Source organism: Odocoileus virginianus, chromosome 12, assembly GCF_023699985.2.
Source record: "Odocoileus virginianus isolate 20LAN1187 ecotype Illinois chromosome 12, Ovbor_1.2, whole genome shotgun sequence".
Classification (NCBI taxonomy): domain Eukaryota; kingdom Metazoa; phylum Chordata; class Mammalia; order Artiodactyla; family Cervidae; genus Odocoileus; species Odocoileus virginianus.
The window spans coordinates 9,807,179-9,831,572 of NC_069685.1; the positions used below are offsets into that span (position 1 = coordinate 9,807,179).

General features: G+C 43.1%; 1 protein-coding gene across 5 annotated transcripts in view; it reads right to left on the minus strand.

Annotated features, from left to right (window-relative positions):
* The window catches only part of ARHGAP10 (Rho GTPase activating protein 10), a 410,479-nt gene that overhangs the window by 212,048 nt on the left and 174,037 nt on the right, over nt 1-24,394 (minus strand). For all 5 annotated transcript variants that reach the window (XM_070474785.1, XM_070474782.1, XM_070474784.1 and 2 more), the window contains 3 exons: nt 13,925-14,026; nt 4,982-5,092; nt 2,430-2,534 (listed from right to left, as the gene is read on the minus strand). In XM_070474785.1, coding sequence (XP_070330886.1) covers nt 2,430-2,534; nt 4,982-5,092; nt 13,925-14,026 — 318 coding nt within the window. The remainder of the gene's footprint in view (nt 1-2,429; nt 2,535-4,981; nt 5,093-13,924; nt 14,027-24,394) is intronic.

Below are 24,394 nucleotides of genomic sequence, written 5' to 3' on the forward strand. Positions count from 1 at the left end.
GGGGGAGGACTCACGGGCACGGGGACCACTCGGCAGCTTACTGAGGATGAGCCTGACGCTCCGGGACACGGGAAAGGCTTCTCAGCGACTTCTCCTCTGCCCATCTCTTTGTGGGAAATTAAGCTTACCAACCATGTGCGCTAAGTTCTAAGCAGACTAAGGCTATAAGCCAGGTGAACATTTCAAGCGGCAGCCTGTCTTCAGGTTTTGCTTACAAGAGTTCACGTCCGAGTATTGTTCCTTCCCACTGCAATCCTGCCTCTCTCAAACTCTCCTGGTGTATGTAAGGTAGTCCGTGGGTCGCAAGACATTGCTTAGTGCCTCCACGGCAACAAGGTGAGCCCCCGGGCCCCGGGGGTCCACGTCAGCGGGCCACGCAGGGACGGTCCCCCGGAGTCCCCAGGAGACGCTGACGTGTCCCCGCACGTCGCCCGGACCCGGCGGGCCAGCAGTTCCGCAGGCACGTAGCCTGAGCGGTCCCCGGCCCACATGCAGACGGCTGTGCGCGGGACTTCCTGCTCTCCCGTGCCTGCCTTCACGTTCTTCATTCTTGAATAAGGGGTCCTGCCTCCTCAATTTACACAAAGTATGGGTTGGTTCTGCCTGAAGGTTCTCGTCCAGACCGGCCCTGCCCTTGACAGGTGAGCTACAGACAAGTTACACAGTCAGGTGGTGGAGGAAAAACAAACCCCCCGCCCAAGAAAAATATCAAGATAATAACCTCATCTTCTAAACTAACTCTGGAACACGGCTTTTACAACACTGTGTTCCGCTGTCTGCAGAAGTCTTCCAATACATCACAGAGTCATTAGACTAAATGTTCTACGGACAGAGACAGCTTTGAAGTTAGGACTAACCCACACATAGACACTGTGACATATTTTTAAACTGTGTTATGTCACTGATATTGGGGCGAGGCGGGAGGGGGGGGTGAAGGGAGGAATCGACTTTACTTCATATGACTCAGCAGAATGTAACAATCTTAAAATCAAACTGACACATGAATTACAAAACATGAGAGGTTTCATTATCTGTATTCCCAACTGTAGGAAACTATACCAAAATAACTTAGAAACAAGATCTACACAAAAACCCCTCATTCTCAATTTCTAAGATCCTAAGAAGTTGAAGGTCAGGTAGCAAACGGTACAGAGATTCCTATCTTTCTCCTGGTATGTCTTCCAGGATGAGCTAGGAGTTTGTCCCAAAACTCACTCACTATATTCTCAACCATGTTTGAAATTATACTAAACATAACTTGAACAGCTTTTCAAGGAGGAGACTTCCAACTCCCAAAATCAACTAAAGTTTTGAAATGAAAAACATCTACCAACTTCTGATCAAAATCACACGTTATACTGTTTAAAAGATTACGCTGTGCTGTGCTAAGTCGTTTGAATCGTGTCCAACTCTGCAACCCTGTGAACTGTAGCCCACCGGACTCCTCTGTCCATGAGATTCTCCAGGCAAGAATACTGGAGTGGGTTGTCGTGCCCTCCTCCGGGGGATCTTCCTAACCCAGGGATCAAGCCCAAGTCTCTTAAGTCTCCTGCACTGGCAGTCAGGCTCCTTACCACTGGTGCCACCTGGGAAGCCTGTTTAACAGATTAGGTTCTTTAAAAGTCTCTATTCAAGACTTAACAGAAAGTATACGTCTTCCACGAGAACAATAAAGGACCAATATTCAATGAACACCAATATATTAGTGAATATGCACAAAAGACGGGAAAGAAATTCCACTGGAACTGTGAGCCTATGTGGGAATAAAAGTCAAATAAGTCATACAAGGAAGAGAAGAAATTTAGATTACAATTGAAATGCCTTAAATCGAAACTGAAAGGCTGTTTTGTCTCTCATACAGATCAAACTTAGAATTACACAACAAAAGTTATGCTTAGAACCATCTTACAAAGTGTAGAATGACTAGGTCACATCACCATATGACATGTTTCAAAGTTGCTAAGAGAGAAGGCATTCAATGTTATCGTCACAAGGGGAAAAAAATTTAACTACAGGAGGTGACTGATGTTAACTAAAGTGGAAATCATCTTACAGTTAGTAAGTTGTCAAGCTGTTCTGCTTACACAGTGTTGTGTGTCAAATATATCTCAAGAAAATTTGGGGAAAATTAAGCAAATTATGTGAAATTTTATTGTAACAACATCATGACTTTTTGGAAAATAAGAAAAATAAATTATAGAAAATGAATTCGTCTTTTAAAAAAAAGCAGCCGCCAGGGGGCAGTGTCCTGAGCCTCCATGAGTTGGCAAGCAGCTGCTATACTGAGAACTGACCGGAAGGTGGCAGCGTAGCCTCAGTTTCCAGGTACCAACACATCAGCCTGCTCTTAAGGCTTTACATACACCAAAGAAATCAAAACTACTTCTCAAACGTCTTTTTTTAAAAAGAGAGAACTTTCATTTCCTTACATTCTGAATGTTGATCTGCAGTTCCATTTTGTAGTGATTGAAGTCTTTGGCAAGTTCATGGCCCTGATGATAGAAAGTAAACATTCCCTGAAAAAATGACAGCATCTGAAACAAAGCAGAAAAGGCAACATTAGCACGCACACACACAAAACCCTCAGGGAAAAAAATAAAACAGCCACATGTTTCCCCACATCCCATTATGATTCTATTAATGTAAAATAATTCAAAGGAAGTCACTAGAATTCAACTAAATCTAACTGCATTTTATTCATTAATTGCTCCCTATTTAAAAAAGAATGAAGGATCTGCTATTTTCCCCTCAATAGCAGAGCCATTATAGTATGCTATAAAGAAGAAATGGAATTCTCCATCACCCATTTGTCCTTTTTCTTAAAAAAAAAAAAAATTTATTTGTGGCCACACTGGTTCTTCGTGGCTGCGGGGGCATCTCTGGTTGCGATGAGTGTGGACGGCTCTCTGGCTGTGGGGTGCGGGCTTCTCTCGTCCCGGGCACAGGCTGAGTGCGCGGGCTTCAGCAGCAGCACGTGGGCTCAGTCGTCGTGGACCCCGGGCTCTGGAGCAGAGGCTCAACAGTTGTGGCCCGCGGGCTTCACTGCTCCACGGCGTGCAGGATCTTCCCAGACCAGGGATCGAACCCGGGTCTCCTGCATTAGCAGGTGCATTCTTGAGCGCTGAGCCACCAGAGAAGCCCCCATTTGCCCTTTTTAATCAAGAGAATCCCTACATTCATTTAAAATGAAACCTCATCACTACAGGCCGACAGAACCCAAAAGGAAAGTGAAATACAGATCAGAGTTAAAAGCACTTTCAAAGGGCACCCAGTGTGGGGCACCCTCGCTTTCGTTGACAAAGATGCTCCGTGACTGAGGCAGAGAGGCAGAGGGAGGGCAGTAATCAAACCCCGAGCTTCCTACAAACTCCCCCAGCCTCTCGACCAGAGGGCAGCCGCCTCTGCTCCACATGTGAGCAAATCTACAGTGAGAATGACCTCAGGTGAGAGTTCAGGAAATGCTGGAATCCACTGTCTTCAGAATGTCACATTGTGTAGTGCTGAGGAATTTGGGACCCTGACGTTCAGTGGCTGGCAGAGGTCAATTCCCCACCGGGGCCAACTACTGACATTTCTCTATTTCAATGTCTACATCCCCTAAGTGGCATAATTAAAATATCTCCTTAATAGAGTGCTGTGTGGAATCCATGCATGATCACAGAAAATGACCTAAACGACGACAGAGCACTGTAAATGTTCACAAAAAAAAAAGGCTGTTATGATTTCTCATAAAAAGAAAGCTTGAAGGAGGTGTTCTCGGTTTAACTTAGGGTAATTCCATTCCTCCACTGGACCATCACTTCCACCAATGCTAATTTTTCATTAACAATTACTTGGTTTTTCAGTTTGTTTCTGAATATCATACATACAATAGATAAACTCTATGGCATGTGAATTATACCTCAGTAGTTTTTTTTTTAATCACATGCACTATAGCCTATATTGAAATTAAAGTGACTCTTGAGAATCATGGATCTCAGTGTATATCTGTGTTTTTTTGCTAAAACCCACAGTATGAAATATCTTTTGTTTTGATTCAGAAGATACATATATTCATAGATATATTAACATAAAAATAAGTGAAGCTCTCAGAGTACACCTACATAAGCACCAATGAAAATCACGTGTTTCTAAAGTAAGTGTAAAGAATGTCAGAGTAACTGACAAAGTAGTTTCAAATGTTCTGCATACTGGCTCTTAATTTAGGTTACGTGAAAGTGAAAGTCACTCAGTCGTATCTGATTCTTTGTGACCCCATGGACTATACAGTCCATGGAATTCTCCAAGCCAGAATACTGGAGTGGGTAGCCTTTCCCTTCTCCAGGGGATCAGATCTTCCCAACCCAGGTTTTGAACCCAGGTCTCCCGCATTGCAGGCGGATTCTTTACCAGCTGAGCCACACGGGGAGCCCAAGAACACTGAGTGGGTAGCCGATCCCTTCTCCAGGGTCTCTTCCTGACCCAGGAACTGAACTGGGGTCTTCTGCACTGCAGGCAGATTCGTTACCAACTGAGCTATTGCCTAAGCATTGTGAATTGTAGTAGAATTACCAGTCATTGTTGGAAGTACCAAGGTTTGGATGGATGCACTTGCTTTATAAACAGACTTAAGTAGAATAAAGATTATCCCATAAACACCCCCACGCTCACTCACATTCCAATAATTTCATGGGAATTCTTGTTAAGAGTGGAGTTACAACTGGGATGGAAGAAGCTGCACCGGACTGCAGAGTCCCTGAGGCCACGTAGCAACAGGGACAACACTCACTCCACACTGCTGTGCAAAGAAGGCTGAGGACCGCTACTCAGTGGTGGGATTTAGACCACAGCGACCTGGGTGCACTGCGTACAATTTACGACATCTTGTGTCATGTTTATGCATCACGGCCTGTAGCAAGCATAACTGAGACCTTGAAAGAAACAGATTCCTATTCTCTATCACAACGTTCTACTCACAGAGAAACCTGCTGTTTATACTTACGGGTTCCACAAACTCAAACTTCTTCCTTTCTTGGATTTCCTGAAGCTTACACACATATTCAAGAGACAGTTCATAAAAGTGTTGCCGGTTCTGTTCCACTTGGATATCTGCCTGTGTTAAAACAAAGGAGGCGGTCAGATTAGAGATGGTGCAATGTGAAACTCTTTATCTGAGGTCTGCAAAGCTCCCATCTGTGGGCCAAAGATGGCCAGCTGCCTGTTCTCCTAAATGAGGTTGTGCTGGACACAGACGTGACCACTCCATCACGTATCTTCTATGTAGGCTGCCCTGCTACGACGGCTGGACTGAGTTGTCCCAAGAGGGGACCTCGTGGTCTTCAAAACTGTAAAATACTTAGTATCTGACTGTCTGCAGAAGTAGTTTGCCAACCCCTGCTCATCTCTGTGATGAGGCTGACCCCTAAGGACCAAACATCACGCAGTCTTGCTCTTAACAAGAAACCTACCCCAACCACAACTGACACGCGAGTTGGAACCATACACAGACTCCGAACTGCACAAACAGTGTTTCCATTAACGAACCACCTAAGAATGGAGTGGCCTGGGAAGGCGGACTGAACAGATTCCAGTCGCCACAGCACTCCTGAGTGAAAACAGCAGGTGAAGAAGTGGCAACAGCCCCACTGCAAGAACTTGGCTCCCAGACAAGGCTGGGCTTGGCGCCCATCTGCAGGTAGTCACGCTCCTAAGCCCTCAACATGCCCATCCCTTGGAAGCGAGCAGGCAGCAGATGGCCAGGAGACTATTCCAAACAAAGGTTCTCTTGTCTAACTAGAAAGGCACTGGGAGGAGATGGCTCCACAGAGGAATGGTAGGGAAAACCCTGGCCCTCAGAACGGTTCCTATAAGGCATCATGTGGCTTTCACCTGGACATTTCTCCAAAGAGGCCACATCTAAACACATGGAAAGATGCTCAATATCACTCACCATCAGGGAAATACAAATTAAAACCACAAGGTAGCACCTCACACTTACCAAAAACAAAACAAACAAAAACAAACCTACCCCCAGAATAAAACAGAAAACAAAAAGAACTGGTGAAGATGTAGAGAAACTGGAACTTTGTACACTGCTGACGTGAACACAAATGATTCAGCTGCTATGGAAAACAGTATGGCAGTTCTCTAAAAAAAAAATTAAAAATAGAATGACCATATGATCTTAACAATTCCATTTCGGGGTATACACTCACAAGAACTGCAAGCAGGGACTCAAAACAGACACTTGCTCACCCACACTGACAGCAGCTAAATGGCAGAAATAACCAAAGTGCCCACCGACAGATGAAGGGATCATCAAAATCTGGTCTACACAAATAATGGAATATTATTCAGCCTCAGACTGGAAGGAAATTCTGGCACCTGTCTCAACACGGATGAAGCCTGAGGACATTAAGATGTCAACTACATACTGGCACTTGCCGTGTTCCTCTACAAGGACTAAATCATGAGCTGCTATAGCCGCTGACCCTCAAAACCCCCTGAAAAGGAGTTCAGGGTGGAGAGCAGAAATGAAGCACTCTGTGCTCTGGGAAAAACTGGAAGGACAGGTCTTCAGATAGCTATATATTTTCAGGAGCTGATTCTTATATTGATTCTTATATATTCTTATATACATATTCTTATACTGATTCTTATATAGAGCCCAATTCTTATATCTCTTCCTATCTAGAAAAGCACTAAAATCCTTCACGGAGATGTCCGCTCCTTGTGACTAGCAGTCATCCTCACAAAACTACCAGAAACCTTCCACAAAAAAAAAATACATGCTTCAATGCACGCACGCCCCCTTCAACAAAATCACACACATACTGACCTTCCCTCCACCACTTTGGAGCAGTTTCTTAGAGCTATCGGAAATGCTATCTCCCAGGTATAGTCCTCATTTTGCCCCAAATAAAACTTTCTCACAACTCTCAACTCACAACATAATACATTTATTTTAGTCAACAATGCTAAATGAAATGAGCCAATCACAAAAGGAGAGGTGCCACGTGATTCCTCTTCCATGAGGTACCTGGAAGAGTGAAATTCACAGAGACAGGAAGTAGAATGATGGTTAGGAGCTGGAGGGAAGAGGGCTGGGGAGAGTTTAACAGGAAGTACAGAGTTTCAGTGTCTAAGCCTTTCGGAGTTGGAACCTGGGGTGGCTGCACAACCACATGACTGTATTTGCTGACACTGAACACACTGTATCCTTGAACATAGTTAAAATCGTATCTTGCTATATTTTGGGCTTCCCCTGTGGCTCAGCTGGTAAAGAATCGCCTGCAATGCAGGAGACCCAGGTTCGACCCCTGGGTTGGGAAGATCCCCTGGACAAGGGAAAGGCTACCCTCTGGCCTGGAGTATTCCACGGACTGTACAGTCCATGGGGTCACAAAGAGTCAGACACGACTGAACGACTTTCACCTCACCTGCTGTATTTTACCACAACAAAAATTTAAGTTTGGGGGAAAAAAGGCAACAGGTAATAATTTTTTGGCATCATATCATTTTTTAATTAATGTTTAAATATAATAAATGCTTCTTACTGTGAAATGAAATATTTTCTGCTGTATGTGTAAACATGAGCCTTTCAAATGTAAATCTCTGAGCCCAGGAAAACAATACCAGCTATGCACCAGCCATCAGGTAAGTGTGCTGAGGAGCTTGGGGGGATGCCAAGAAAGCACAGGAGGCAGCCATCCGCCACATTCTCCACCTCTAATGGTAAACATCCCCTGGAGAAGGGAACGGCATCCCACTCCAGTATCCTCACCTGGAGAATTCCACGGATAGAGGAGCTTCGCGGGCTACAGTTCATGGAGTCGCAAAGAGTTGGACACAACTGAGTGAGTAACACACACACACAGCAAACACTAAGGATGTGAACAATCAGGAAGCAGGATTTGGCCCCAGATAGCTGAGATGTACATGAAAGGAATGAATTCAATGAATGCAGATGCTTGCATCTTCCCATACATAGAAGACAAGCCTGTGATCCATGTGATCTCTAGTGATAGAGAAGGTTCTTGAGAGTCCCTTGGACTGCTAGGAGATCAATCCTAAAGGAAATCAACCCTGAATATTCATCGGAAGGATTGCTGCTGAAGCTGAAACTCCCAATAGTTTGGCCGCCCGATGTGAAAAGCAGATTCATTAGAAACGACCCTGATGCTAGGAAAGATCGAAGGCGGGAGGAGAAGGGGGTGACAGAGGACGAGATGGTTTGATAGCATCACCAACTCAATGGACATGAGTTTGAACAAGCTCTGGGAGATGGTGAAGGACAGGGAAGCCTGGGTTACTGCATTCCATGGGGTTGCAAAAAGTTGGATACAGCTTAGCAACTGAACAAAAACTGAACATTCTTACCTATATATAAGAATGGTAAATTCCTTGAGATATCTGGCTTCCCTTAATTAACTGCCGCTCCCACCTTGCTACAAACTTCTATATATCCTGACTCCTTTCCCCGCCTCCTCAGAGCAGTCTCTCGGGGTCACTCTGAGATGCTCTCTCCTTGCTGGAAATTCTCATAATTTCCACCAAAAAAAGAACTCTACTTTCAGATCGCGACTATTTGTCTAGTCAACATAACTAAGTCAAAATGTTTCTTATTAAGCCAAATTTTCTCCCTAATACTCATAGAAATCATGGTTTTTTTTTTTTTAATGCCTTTAATGACCAGAGATTGAGCTCAGCCACCAGCAGTTAACAAGCACAACTCCCAGGAAAAACAATGCCAAGTGTGTTAAGTATTTACTAAAACAGAGCTATGGGGAATTTAAGGGTGAATCTTTCATGTTATTCTTAATGGGAAATGCCTTTCAAGAAAATTTCACCTGGATCGGATTTACCAAGGCCGTTTTCCTTTTTGAGTGGACTCTCTCCCCTGGCCGCGCTTCTGCATTGCTGCTCAGCTTCCATTCACAGCCTCCTGATGTTCTGAGTGTTGAGAACTGCCGTGCCAGGCAGAGAGAGACCTTATCACCAGAATCCCTGGGATTGTAGGTAACCCATCATTTACACCACCATCACAGACATCCAGATTACACCCAGCAGCACAGTCCTTTAGCTCGACTCCGTCTAAAAGGCAATCACTATATAAGTGGTGTAAGAAGCAATGTATTTGGTCTTTGCCCCAGGGTCCTGGCACAAATCTCCTAAAACCCTTGGAATTTCCTGCCTGAGGGAAGTGTCTGCTGTCATTTGAAAGGAGCCCCGAGTGAGAACACTGCTGTTTGCGCTAATAAGGTGACTTGGGGGGCGAGGGGCGGCCCAAGGCTGCACTGATTAGAAGGTCAGAACCTTGGCCCCACCCACTGGCCTTCAGGAAGGGGAAAGCACTACAGATTAAGCTCTGTAACAACTCTTGAACAAGGGTTCGTAAGCTTCCAGGTTGGTAATGTAAAAAGTCAGTAAACAGAAAACTCAACTAAACAGAGCCTGGAGCACTCGTGGCTTCTGAGGACAACAGACCCCGAGAGAGAGAGGGAAGAGGGCTCTTCTTTCCTGCCAGGACTCAGCCCAAGAAAAGCCATGGCCTCTGTAACTAGAGCCTCCCAACTCCCCGCCCCTCCCAATCAAGGGGGGCTCCTTCACGGGTCCTGTGGGAACTTGCCCTTGGCTCACTACGGCTGCAAGGCCCCAAACAGCCTCTCTCTTCTGATCCTGAATACACCCATCTTTACAGGAGAAATATCTGACAGACTATTTATTTCAGGTCATGAGTAAATTCATCCACTTGCCTGAAGAGTGACACACCCCAGCTCCACAGGGTCAGAAGTTTCTGCACTTGGGACCCTTCTGGACCCAGTCCCGTGCACCTCTTCATCTCGGCTGCTCATCTGACTCCTCTAGATTACCTTGTATAATAAGCTGGTAAACTTAAGTAAATGTTTCCTAGTTCTGTGAGTTGCCCTAGCAAATCAACCAAACCCAAGGAAGGGGTCACAGGAACCTTTTCTTTGTTAATCAGAAGCACACCAGGACTTGGTGTTAGAAGTGGGGCGGTCTTCTTTTTTTTTTTCTATTTTGTTTTTGTTTTGGTCTTCTTTTTTAATTGACGTACAGTTGATTTACAATGTGTTAGCTTCTGCTGTATAACAAAGTGACTTGGCTATACATATAAATTCTTTTCCATTATGGTTTATTACTGGATACTGAATAGGGCCTTGTTGTTTATCCATTCTATATATAATAGTTTGCATCTGCCAGTCATTAGCAGGGCAATCTTGTAGAACTGAGCCCTTAGCCTGCAGGATCTGATGCTATTTCCAGGTAGTGCCAGAACTGAGTTCACTGCTTGGTGGCATTGAAAAATACACAACTGGACTATACTTTATACAAGCAAAAGTCATTTTTTTAAACATATAACTTCAAATTGATTATCAATTTCACTTCTGACCATGCCTGCTGTAAATTTGCATACAGGAATAGATCACTCACACAAAGATCTTCAAGGGATCTATTTCTCTGGCCATACTTATGGAAATATAATTATTTGACTACTCAGCATCAACTGGAAAAAAAAAAATGCACAACATGAGAGCTGTGAGTCAAGTTTTATTGGGGGCACAAAGCAGAATATAGTCTGGGAGCAGGTCCTCAGAGGTTGACTAGTGAATTTAATCTGTAGAGGCAGATGGCAGGTGCTAATTTTTAGCTGCCATAGGGAAACAAAAATATACTTCAAATATCAGCAGTCGTAGAATTTTCTCAAATATCTGATTACTGTTCTAGTACAAATATTAATATTGGGAATTGGGGGTGTGATGGAGGCAGAAGCTAATGTGTCCGTTCAATACAGAGTGAAAGGTAAAGGTCCTAATAGAATTACCAAAATTGCCAGCCTGCTGTCTGCCACAATTTTCTCCTGTGATTTTCACTGGAAACCAGAGGAAAGAATAGCTGATAACAAGGACATATACCTTTGTTCAGTACCACTCTCAGCAACCTTTATTAATCTCTCAAGCACCTCAACTCAATTTACTGAAGATCAGCAATGCATTAGCCACTGCCAGAAGTGGCCAAAGCCACATCTAACCTTCTTTCCTTTAAGGAGCATCCCCATCCTTAAGGCATTCACTCTTGCAACAGAAAGCTCGGTCAAGTGGGGTTCTGTATATTTGTAAAGAGTACACAGATCAAGACAGGAAAGAAAATGCAATTTTTTTTAATCTTTTGGTCATGCCACTTGGCATGTGGGATCTTAGATACCCAACCAGGGATGGAACCCATGCCCCCTGCATTGAGAGCATAGAGTCTTTTAACCATGGACCACCAGAGAAGACCCAGGAATATATAACTTGAGTGAAAACTAAAATGATTCATCTTGAGGGTCTCTTCAAATTTGCACCCTAATGTTTAATTATCTTTGGAAATGATGAAATTGTTGAAGGTCTAGCTCATAATCTTCACACTTGTTCATTCCATAAATATTTATTAGTGCCTGCTCCCCGACAGGTCTTATTCTAGGCACTGTGGACAGGGTGCTGAAGAGAACGATGCTGCTGCCTGCAAGGAGCAGACATCCTACGGAGAGAAGCCGTGAAACCACCGAGTGTATACTGTACACTGCGTGTGCTCAGTCGTGTCCAATCCTGTAGCCCCACGGACTGTAGCCCACCAGGCTCCTCGGCCCATGGGGTTTTCATGGCAAGGATAATGGAGCTGGTCGCCACTTCCTGCTCCAGGGGACCGTCCTGACCGAGGGATCGAGCCTGTCTCTTATGCCTCCTGCATTTCCAGGCGGATTCTTTATGACTGCACCACCTGGAAAGCCCACCTCTGAATATATAACGAGTCAAATGGTTGTAAGAGCAAAAAAAAAAGGCAGAGTAAGGAAGGCACCCTAAATAAGATCAAGCATCTCCACCCAGGGGAAGTCTGAGAGCAGACCATCTGGAAGACTATCTGCAGGAGTGAGTCACGCGGATCTGGCAGAGGAGGAACACCAAGGCCCTCAGCCATGGAGCCACGCCAGGATGGGGCCGCCTGTGGGGTGGGAGAAGGCGGCGTGGACTGGGGGCCTCTGAAGGGAGCCTCTCGGAGCATCTGGAGGAGAAGAACAACACAAAGGCTAGCTCCGCTGCCATACAGAAAAAAGCCGCAGGAGGACTTCCCTCACGGTCCAGCGGCTGAGAGTCCGTGTTCCCAGTGCAGGGGACATGGGTTCGATCCCCGTGTCATCATGACACAGGGCGACAGGCATGCACGTACGCATGGAAAAAAGAGTGAAAGTGTTAGTCACTCAGTCATGTCCGACTCCTTGAGACCCCAGGACTGTAGCCCACCCAGGCTCCTCTGTCCATGGGATTTCCCAGGCAAGAATACTGGACTGGGGAGCCATTCCCTTCTGCAGGGGATCTTCAAGACCCAGGGATCCAACCCGGGTCTCCTGCACTGGAGGCAGATTCTTTACAGTCCTCACCATGGGAAAGCTGCGTGCACACATGCATAAATGAATGAAAATAATTTGAAAAAGAAAATAAACTGTAGGGATCCCCGAGTAAAAAGCAGGGAGGCTTCTGTAGCCATCTGTGTGAGAAACGCCCAGCACTTGGGCCAGGGTGACAGGATTGCAGGCTAGGAGAACTGGCCACATTCTGAGAATATCCTAAAGTCGAAGAAGACCTAGGCTGAGGGTCTAGACGGGCTGAGAGAGAGAGGGCCAAGGATGACGCTACAGACTGCCCTAGCAACAGGCAGAATGATATCTAATTAGAGAGTGAGATGGAGATGGAAATTGACTCAGGGCATGGAAATCCCATCAGGATACCTGGCAACAGAGATCAGGTAGAACAGGAAGTGGGAAACTGCCGACATAAAGAGAGCCTGGGCTGCTGTCGCTCCAAAACTGAGAGGGAGGAGCTGACCGAGCACATCTAACACTGCAGGGCTTTCTGCACAATATGGGGAAGGAGAGAATGCAGCCCTGCCTTCGGGTAGTATTGTACTCAGGATTAGATGGTACAAAAGGGCCTTTCTCTTTTACAGACCATCAAACACCACGTAAACACCAGCCAATCACGTTAGACAGACAAAAGAAGATGCGCCATGTGGTTAATGCCAAAATAACCGCACACATACACACAGAGTCTGCAACTAAATCTGTAACATTTAAACACAACCCAGGTTTACTCTACAACACTGTCATTTTGATGATACTTCACTAAGTGTATATTATAGTGGTACATTACGCCTGGATCCCTTATGTGTTTAAAAATAAACAAATACACGGGGAAGAAGTCACACTTCTGTGGGATGAATCAAGATCTTTACAATTGAAAATAGCATTATGTTTAAGGAAAGCAAATGTTCCAAATTGTAAACAACTGAGTTTCCATTCAAGGGTGTGAGTGAGGAAAAACAAGTGGCAGGGAATTTAGAAAGAAAACAGAAAGAGAAAAACGAGAGAGAAGATATAAATTCCTTTCTCCTTACATACGGCTCCCTCCAAAAGAAACAAGTCTATTAACACAGTAAAACAGATGCTCTCTTTCCAAAGAAGCTGAAAAACTCCTGAATCTTCAGTATTAGGTAAGATTAATGCTGCCTTCACATAAAAGCCAAATGGTATAGGAGCTTATTCAATTCACTTTTACAACACATCTTGAAAGTTAATTAACAATCTATTCCTGAAAATAATATATCTATCCTCAGTTATGCTAGTTAAAATGGTTGCTCCTGGGAAAATACACTCAGAACCAAAACTTCTAATATTCTGAACCCACACTGCATTCATCACTCTATAAGGTCTTATTTTGTCTTATTCCAAAAGAGCTTTTTTTTTTTAAATTCATGGCGATACCTAATCATTTTTTCCATCTCTAATAAACCTAGATAAAACATTTTCAAAAGAAAAGCTCATTTAAAAAGAGACATGCAATGATTATTAAATTTTACAAACAAGTTAAAAGAAAAATAAAAACAATACCTCTTGCAAATGTGAGTCTTTCTTTTTTGCTGATAAATTCAAATGTTTATCAATTAGGCTATAGTTCCTTTCAGTCTCTTTGTCAAACTTCTTTTTTTCTTCCTACAAAAAAGAAAAACACAGACAAGTATGATTAAACAGAGGGGAAAGGCATATACACAGTCAATCGACTGGGAAGCTCAAAATATGAAAAATACCCAAAAATAAAAGAAAGTACCATGAAGTGTGAAAAAGTTATCTGGAAAAACTATCTGCAGTCAGGCCACTATTTATTAATCATCAAGACAGCATTAGGACTGAAGAGTCACTTATCTTTTTGCTGTTTCCTTTAATGAACTTTTTACCTAGCCTGTTATTTTTAACCCCTCATACCTATCAGTGTTTGGAATTAATGCCATTCACTTGTCCATTTAAAAAAAAAATTCTGGGCATACACACCGAGGAAACCAGATCTGAAAGAGACACGTGCACCCCAATGTTCATCGCAGCACTGTTTATAATAGCCAGGACATGGAAGCAACCTAGATGTCCATCAGCAGACGAATGGATAAGGAAGCTGTGGTACATATACACCATGGACTATTACTCAGCTATTAAAAAGAATTCACTTGAATCAGTTCTAATGAGATGGATGAAACTGGAGCCCATTATACAGAGTGAAGGAAGCCAGAAAGATAAACACCAATATAGTATACTAACACATATATATGGAATTTAGAAAGATGGTAATGATAACCCTATATGCAAAACAGAAAAAGAGACAGACACAGATGTACAGAACAGACTTTTAGACTCTGTGGGAGAAGGCGAGGGTGGGATGTTTCAAGAGATCAGCATCGAACATGTATATTATCTAGGGTGAAACAGATCACCAGCCCAGGTTGGATGCATGAGACAAGTGCTCGGGCCTGGTGCACTGGGAAGACCCAGAGGGATGGGATGGGGAGGGAGGTGGGAGGGGGGATCGGGATGGGGAACACATGTAAATCCATGGCTGATTCATGTCAATGTATGGCAAAAATCACTACAATATTGTAAAGTAATTAGCCTCCAACTAATAAAAATAAATGGAAAAAAATAATAAAAATTTTTTTAAAAAATTTAGGATGAAAACATAGGACCATAAAGCTTAAAAAAGCAAACTTGCTACAGATTTTGGCATAGAAATGGAATTCACGTAAAACTGAGTAAGTTTTGATCTATGCTTAAAAATTATTTATAATCGTCATTAGGAGGAGTGGGAAGAAAAACACATCTTGGGGGAAAAAAACCTTCCCTAATTGTCTAATATAAATATAACAAGAAAATCTCTGACCAGAAATGTCAACTACTTACCCAAATTTCAGCAGTGATTTCTATAACACTGTCTAGAATATTTATCAATAGGTCCACAAGGCCTGCAATTATACTGACATACTTCTACTGAGATCCTTTGGTTAACATTACAGACATTTCCCAGGCACTGCCAAGAAATAGTATTTGTTTTCCTTTTGCTAGAGTAGCTTTGAGAGAAAACAAGGAACCAATTTTTTTAATACGGTGGAGACAACCTCCCCCAAAACTGCCTGCCAACATAAGTAGATTTTTCAGAAACATTTCTGAGCACCAGTGAGCTCACATGATGTTCTCCTGGTGTCAAAATGTTTCTGTTAACTTCAAACTCTCCCCAACTCTCCAAGGCCTCCTAGAAAGGAACGTTCCCTATTTTCCAGCTTCTATTTTATAAAGTCAAAAATAATGAACTGTCCCAGCTTTTTCTGGCATCATCTTCCTATTAAGCAAAAGAGGTAAAAAAAAAAAAGCACAAAAGTTGTATTTCTCCGCATTTATTATCATTTTTTCAGCCCACGGGACACACTGGGAATGAACCTCTGCCAGCTCACCTAAAGGCTCAATTAACCCCCACACTGACGACGCAGACAGAGACTCAGAACTGGTACTTCTCATTTCTACTCCAAGTTTAATTAGCAACTAGCCGCACATCTTCAAGGGCAAAAACAAAACAAAACACTGAACAATATAAAACCTTAGTTTTTCTCTTTAAAAGATGAGGGGACTTCCTTGGAGGTCCAGTGGTTAGGTAGGACTCCACACTTCCACAGCAGTGGGTGCGGCTTCCATCCCCAGTCTGGGAGCCAACACCCCACGTGGCCCACACATGCCCGTGTGTGGTGTGGCCAAAAAAAAAAAAATAATAATTGCCATAAAACCTAAAATATTTTTTTAAAAGTGTCAGAATTCAGTTTTGTCCTAGTTCATTCTTAGAGCCAATCCTAAAATTCTGTAATCCTACCATTCACCTATACATGAGAATGGTCAAACTTTCACTGAAACGGAAGCACTTTTTCTCTTTATGCCCTAGGTTTAATTTACAACTTTTTTTTTTTACACTTAAGGCATTAATATTACATGGTTACTCCCTCTTTTCTGCTTTTTATGATGACGCACTTTCTGAGTGATTTTAACGACTAACAGAAAATAAACTAAATGGAACATATGGTACTTTAAAAATCTCCACTATTTTTAAAAGTTCATACTGCAGTGTGTGCACTGGATTAGGTGTCAGAAGACGCAGGTTCCAGTGGCCACTATGAGCCTGTGGCTCTGCCCCCGGGGTCGCAGCCTTCTCTGGGCATCAGCTTCTCAGGCTGAAAACCAGGCAGGAATGGAGGCAACACGGCTGCACTGACCACAAGAACGTGGCAACACAACATCATGTGGTTAAAAATGCTTACTATCTTTGCAGATTAGTATTCAGAGAATACTGAAAACGTGTTTACTCCTTTGATTTCATCTGAATCACAGGAGGGGACAAAGGAAGCAACGATGCTACAGTCAGCAGTCAAAACACCCAGCACATGTGGAAATAGTGGGGTATGTAAATGAGGACGTGGGTTAAGTCTGGAATGAAAGAAAATGGTGCTATCAAGCCTCTGTGAAGAAAGAATCTAGCCAAGAAACAACATCACGCCCACCAATTTGAGTGAAAATAGATTTGTTCATCTTTGGTATGATACTATACAAATGTTGCTGTGTTTTCTTTTTGAATGTTAAGACTCAAATAATTGTCTCTCCTTGCATTTTTTTCTCAGCGTCACTATAGAATATTTTGTTTTTTTGTACTCATGTGACTTTGGGCACTTAATTATGAATTTTAAAAGGGGCTGTGTTCAACTAGCATTCAATAAAGAGAATTTTTTCTTCAACTTTGCAACATAGGATGCACATAACACATATGGATTTATACATATATATGTACATGTATATATATACACACACACACATACACACACACACAAATATAAAATAAATTTGCCATAAAAGGGAACAAAATTGAGTCAGTGGAAGTGATACAGAGTGAAGTAAGTCAGAAAAACAAATATTGCATATGAACACATATATCTGAAAGCTAGAAAAATATATATTGATGAACCCGTTTGCAGGGCAGGAACAGAGGTGCAGACATAGAGAAAAGACCTGTGGAGACAGATGAGGCAGGAGAGAGCGGGGCACTGAAATATATACACCACCACAGGTAAAGCAGATAGCTGGTGGGAAGCTGCTGTCTGACACAGGGGCCCAGCCTGGCGCTCTGTGACGACCTGGAGGGCTGGGATGGTGGAAATGGGAGGGAGGCTCTCCAGAAAGGGGATGTATGTATCCATATCGCTGATTCATGATGGTGTACAGCAGAAACAAAACACGGTAAAGCCATCATATTCCAATAAAAAACAAAATAGAGTAATATGAGACAAAAGGCTCTACAAGGATCAAATTAATACAATGAAAACTGTTTTATGAAACAGCATTACTCAAGTGAGTCTGGGTCAAGCTGGAAGTAAACTCAGTAAGGAAAAGTGGAGGCAAGGGCTAGCCAGCCAGCCCACATCTGTGTTAGAGACAGGCAGGCAGACGTTACAGAGCCCCAGCAGACTTTTGCCATGTGGAACTATAAGCCCAGTATTAAGGCCACTCCATTCATTTTTCTGAAACAGCTGAAAGACTCAATGATTTTTAAATGGTGACAGCAAAAAAAACTTATGTTTTAGGTTTAACATGAGTCAGTTAAGTCACTCAGCTCTGTCCAACTCTTTGAGACCCCAAGGACTGCAGAACGCCAAGCTTCCCAGTCCTTCACCAACTCCCAGAGCTTGTTCAAACTCATGTCCATCAAGTCGGTAATGCCATCCAACCAGCTCATCCTCTGGCATCCCCTTCTCCTCCTGCCTTCCGTCAATCTTTGCCAGCATCAGGGTCTTTTCCAATGAGTCCGTTCTTCACATCAGGTGGCCAAAGTATTGGAGTTTCAGTATCAGTCCTTCCAATGAATATTCAGGACTCCTTTAGGATTGACTGGTTTGATCTCCTTGCAGCACAAGGAACTCTCAAAAGAGTCTTCTACAACACCACATTTCAAAAGTATCAATTTTTGGCACTCAGCTTTCTTTATGGTCCAGCTCTCACATTCACAAACGACTACTGGAAAAACCACAGCTTTGACTAGACAGGCCTTTGTCAGCAAAGTAACATCTCTGCTTTTTAATATGCTGTCTAGGTTGGTCATAGCATTTCTTCCAATGAGCAAACATCTTTTAATTTCGTGGCTGCAGTCACCATCTGCAGTGATTTTGGAGCTCAAGAAAATAAAGTCTGTCACTATTTCCATTGTTTCCCATCTATTTGCCATTAAGTGATGGGACCGGATGCCATGATCTTAGTATTTATAATGTTGAGTTTTAAGCCAGCTTTTTCACTCTCCTCTTTCACTTTCATCAAGAGGGTCTTCACTTTCTGCCATAAGGGTGGGGTCATCTGCATATCTGAGGTTATTGATATTTCTCCCGGCAATCTTGATTCCAACTTGTGCTTCATCCAGCCCAGCATTTCACATGAGGTACTCTGCACATAAGTTAAATTAGCAGAATGACAATATACAACCTTGACATACTCCTTTCCTGATATGGAATCACTCTGCTGTTCCATGTCCAGTTCTAACTGTTGCTTCTTCACCTGCATAAAGATTTCTCAGGAGGCAGATAAGGTGGTCTGGTATTCCCATCTCCTTAAGAATTTTCCACAGTTTGTTGTGATCTACACAGTCAAATGCTTTGGCATAATCAAACAGCAGAAGTAGATGTTTTTCTGGAATTCTCTTGCTTTTTCGATGATCCAGTGGATGTTGGCAATTTGATCTCTAGTTTCTCTGCCTTTTGTAAATCCAGCTTGAACATCTGGAAGCCCATAGTTCACGTACTATTGAAGCCTGGTTTGGAGAATTTTGAGATGAGTGCAATTGTGCAGTAGTTTGAACATTCTTTGGCATTGCTCTTCTTTGGGACTGGAATGAAAACTGACCTTTTCCAGTCCTGTGGCCACTGCTGCATTTTCCAAATTTGCTTGCATATTGAGTGCAGCACTTTCATAGCATCATCTTTTAGGATTTGAAATAGCTCAACTGGAATTCCATCACCTCCACTAGCTTTGTTCATAGTGATGCTTCCTAAGGCCCACTTGACTTCACATTCCAGGATGTCTGGCTCTAGGTGAGTGATTACACCATCATGGTTATCTGGGTCATGAAGATCTTTTTTGTATAGTTCTTCTGTGTATTCTTGCCACCTCTTCTTAATATCTTCTGCTTCTGTTAGGTCCATACCATTTCTGTCCTTTATTGTGCCCATCTTTGCATGAAATATTCCCTTGGTATCTCTAATTCTCTTGAAGAGATCTCCAGTTTTTCCCATTCTATTGTTTTCCTCTATTTCTTTGCACTGATCACTAAGGAAGGCTTTCTCATCTCTCCTTGCTACTCTTTGGAACGCTGCATTCAATGAGTATATCTTTCCTTTTCTCCTTTGCTTTTTGCCTCTCTTCTTTTCACAGCTATTTGTAAGGCCTCCTCAGACAATCATTTTGCCTTTTGCATTTCTTTTTCTTGGGGATGGTCCTGATCACTGCCTCCTGTACAATGTCACAAACCTCCGTCCATAGTTCTTCAGGCACTCTGTCTATCAGATCTAATCCCTTGAGTCTATTTGTTACTTCCACTGTGTAATCATATGGGATTCAATTTAGGTCATACCTGAATGGTCTAGTGGTTTTCCCTACTTTCTTCAATTTAAGTCTGAATTTTGCAATAAGGAGTTCATGATCTGAGCCACAGTCAGCTCCCAGTCTTGTTTTTGCTGACTGTATAGAGTTTCTCCACCTTTGGCTGCAAAGAATATAATCAATCTGATTTCGGTGTTGACCATCTGGTGATGTCCATGTGTAGAGTCTTCTCTTGTGTTGTTGGAAGAGGGTGTTTGCTATGATCAGTGCATTCTCTTGGCCAAACTCTGTCAGCCTTTGCCCTGCTTCATTTTGTACTCCAAGACCAGATTTGCCTGTTACTCCAGGTATCTTTTAACTTCCTACTTTTGCATTCCAGTCGCCTATGATGAAAAGGACATCTTTTTTGGGTGTTAGTTCTAGAATGTTTTATAGGTCTTCATAGAAGCATTCAACTTCAGTAAGCTAAACATGAGTAAGCCAAACAAAATGTTTACAAGTTAAAAGATGGCTCATGGGAAGTCAGATTGTAATGTTATAAAATCACACATGCCAAAAAAAAAGTGAAGAACAGTTGTTACTTAGAATAACCAGTCAAATAAGATGTACACTATATAAACACAAGAGTAATTTTTAAATCTAAGAAACAAAACTTAAATACTCAGTTTTTTTTAACATATTAGAAATAAACATATATACGAAAGAAAAGGAAAGTCAAAGCATTAATCGCTCAGCTGTGTCTGACTCTTTGTGACCCCATGGACTATATCCTGCCAGGCTCCTCTGTTCATGGGATTCTCTAGGCAAGAATCCTAGAGTGGGCGGCCATGCCCTTCTCCAGGGGATCTTCCCTACCCAGGGATCAAATCTGGGTCTCCCACATTGCAGGCAGATTCTTTACCACTTGAGCCACTAGGGAAGCCAAAAACATATATATAGTACATATATTTAACGGTGTCATAACAAATCATGGAGTAAAAACTATTATTCAACTAATGGTGTGGTATAACTGGTTAAGTAGTTGGAAATAAAGAGAACCATGTCTCAAATCAAAATTAATTCCAGATGGACTGAAAGAGTCACAAGTAAAAAATGAAACCAAAAAAGAGCATTTTCATCAGCTCTCAGAACAGAGAGGAATTTGTGAGGAAAAGAGAAACAGAAAAAAGAACTTCTAGATATAAAAACTATACAATAAATAAGGCAAAGGGCCAACAATTGGCAAGGAAAAGATACAATTAATATGGAAGAAAGGGAGTAAACATTCCTAACACATAAAATATTCTTTATGAAGCAATTTTTTGCTCAAAGCATACATTACCCTTCCACAGAAAAATTAGTAAAGAATACAGAAAATTCACAAAAGTTTGAAAACACTTGTAAACTATCCACATTTGCTAGAATATTTTGTTTCACCTTAGAAGAAGGGGAAATTTTTAAATTACCAGGTAGCTTTTCTTTCTATATATTTTTGATATTTTACAAATTTTCTAGGATGAGGAAATGAAAAGACTTTTATTTTCAGACTATGAACAGCAAATAGTAAGGCCCAATTAGTCTAGACAAGAGCTTAAATACATTCTTAGAGATTCCAACTCTCTTTTTATTTAAATAAAAAGGTGGCGGTAATGCCCACACGTGGGCTTCCCTGGTTTTTCAGATGGTAAAGAGTCCTCCTGCAGAGCAGGAGGCCTGGGTTCAGTCCCTGGGTTAAGAAGATCCCCTGGCCGAGGGAACGACCCACTCCAGTGGTCTTGGAAAATCCCATGAACAGAGAAACGTGGCAGGTTACAGTCCATGGGATCGCAGAGTCGGACACGACTGAAGCGACTCAGCACGACGGCGATGCCCACACTTACAAGAAATGAAACTCACAGCACATGTAACACACTCGGCAGGAGCACTTCTTCCTGCATATGCAGGCCAACCAGAGTTCTGAGATCCCCGCTCGTGCCCTCTGGTCCACCAACAACTCACAACCCCGGTGAAATGCCACCTCTTCCACGAAGTGCTCCTTGACTTCCCCAGTGGGAAACAGCCCTTTCTCCCAACTCCTGCACCAATGTCACCTCTCCTCAGCAGTCCATTTGCCCTATCCAACCCACACCCTCTCCCGTCTTTAAGCCCTTTCAGCCTCTCCAAAGCGCTGAGAAGTCAGCCTTTATCCCCGCAGCTGGTAGATGCCCAGGGGACACTGGTCAGAGAACACGGGAAGGTGTTCTGACAACACTGAAAACCTGCCCCACTGGCTCCTCAGCACTAGCTCCAAGTCACCAACCCATCACCTGAGCACTGTCTGACAAGGAGGGCCACAGCCACAGTGCTTGAACCTGGCAGACAAAGAGTGGAGTAAAACCTAAGCAGGTGTCAGCAAGCCGACACAGAGCAAGTCACAAAGGGGATCATAAAAGAACTGCAACCATGTCTATGCCAGGCCCTGCACTAGCCCCCAGAAATATGTCATCAAATGCACCAAAGCCTTGTGATAACCTTCGGGGACAGATGTGATGGGTCCCATTTTAAAGACCGGGAAACTGAGGCTTAGAGGCCTTAAGTAACTTGCCCCAAATCCCAGAGATACTTAAGGGGCAGAAATACAATTCAAAAAGAGGGACAATCAGGTCCAAAACTGAGATGATAGGCCACCATACAGAGCACCGATGCTTTCCCTGGCTGGAGCACTTTTTTTTCATTTATTAACATTTATCTATATTTGGCTGTTCTGGGTCTTCTCTGCTGCCCGGGCTTGTCCAGAGCGGGGGCTACCCTCCAGCTGCGGCGCACAGGCTTCTCTTGTGTGGAGCACGGGCTCGAGAGCGTTCAGGCTTCTGCAGTTCTGGCTCCCGGGCTCCAGAACACAGGCTCAGTAGTGGTGGCCCATGGCTCGGTTGCTCCAAGGCACGTGGGATCCTTCCGGATCAGGAATCAAAACCCAGGTCTCCGACACTGGCAGGCAGACTGCCCACCACTGAGCCTCCAGGAAAACCCGAGGGCACTTTCCACAGTGCATTTTTATTGGTTTGTTTTTTTAACATCTTCCCCACAGACTCGCCGATTTCTTGAAGACTGGACAGTGTTTTAACTCACAGTTGTAGAGTAAGTCCCCTACACACAAATGAGCTGAGATCCAAGAACATGCTCCTAAGTCCAATTTGTGCCTAAGTCCAACCAAGTTAGCCTAGATACCCATCCAACACAATCAGCTAAATAGCACTGTAACAGGTTTGTAATACTTTCCGCACAAAAAATATGTAGAAAACAAACACAGAAATACAGAAAACATTTTTAATCTTAACAGCACAGTATCTTGAAAAGCACAGTAGTGCAGAGCCCTGGCTGGCATGCAGGGGCTGGCATGGAGCGAACAGGCAGGAAGCGTCAGGACCAGAGAGAGAGGAGGCGGGAGACGGTGGAGATGAAGGGTCGTCAGCAACAGGAGATGAGGGCAGGCTGCAAGTTCACTCGTGCTGACCGAACACACGTTCACAGCTTTGAAAGTTTCCAACTTAAAGGTTCGTAAGTAGGGAACTTATGTATATCCCAGATGTACTTACCATATCTCATACTGTGCCATACAATAGGCCTGGTAAGTGGTTTTATTATTGTAACACTAAAAGAAATGTGATTAAGTCACACTTTTTCTGCTCTATCAAACATAATTGAGAAATTATTCAGACTTGCTTTTTTACCTGTATTTTGCAGTCATTTACAGAATCTCAGGAAGTCAATTTCTATTCAACATTTATTCACTAAACACAGCCTTGAAAAGAGGTTAGAGTCTGGTAATGGCTGGGCTGCTAACTTTTAATTTATGATACAAACATTTACTCTTACATGAACTCTTGCAGTTAATCTTTTTATTCTATTGAATAAAACAGGACATTTTGCGTGCTCAGTCATTTCAGTAGAGTCTATCTCTTTGTGACCCCATGGACTGTAGCCCACCAGGCTCGTCTGTCCTTAGGATTCTCCAGGAAAGAATACTGGGGTGGGTCGCCATTTCCTTCTCCAGGGGATCTTTCTGACCCAGGGATCGAACGCGGGTCTCCTGCATCGGCAGGCAGATTCTTCACCAGCTGAGCCACCAGGAAGCCCCAGAGTTTGAACGGGCTCTATAAATTATCCATAGCATTTTGCTGTATCCATTTGATACTTGCATGCTGCCATTTTCAGAAAAAGAGCAACTTTAAGTTCTCCCAACTGATACTGCCCCACTGCAACCCTTAGCAAGCTCCAGTACTTCTTGGAGTTTGTACACAATGCACTTGACTGTGATGCTCTCTGGCACCTGTATTAGTTTCCAACAGTCAGTGAGCAATGGTTACCGACAAAGTGTACACAGACACTTGGGAATAAGTGGCAAGCTTCTAGGGAACGCAGAAGAGTTTCAGAGGACGCAAAGCTGAGGGAAGCCAACAG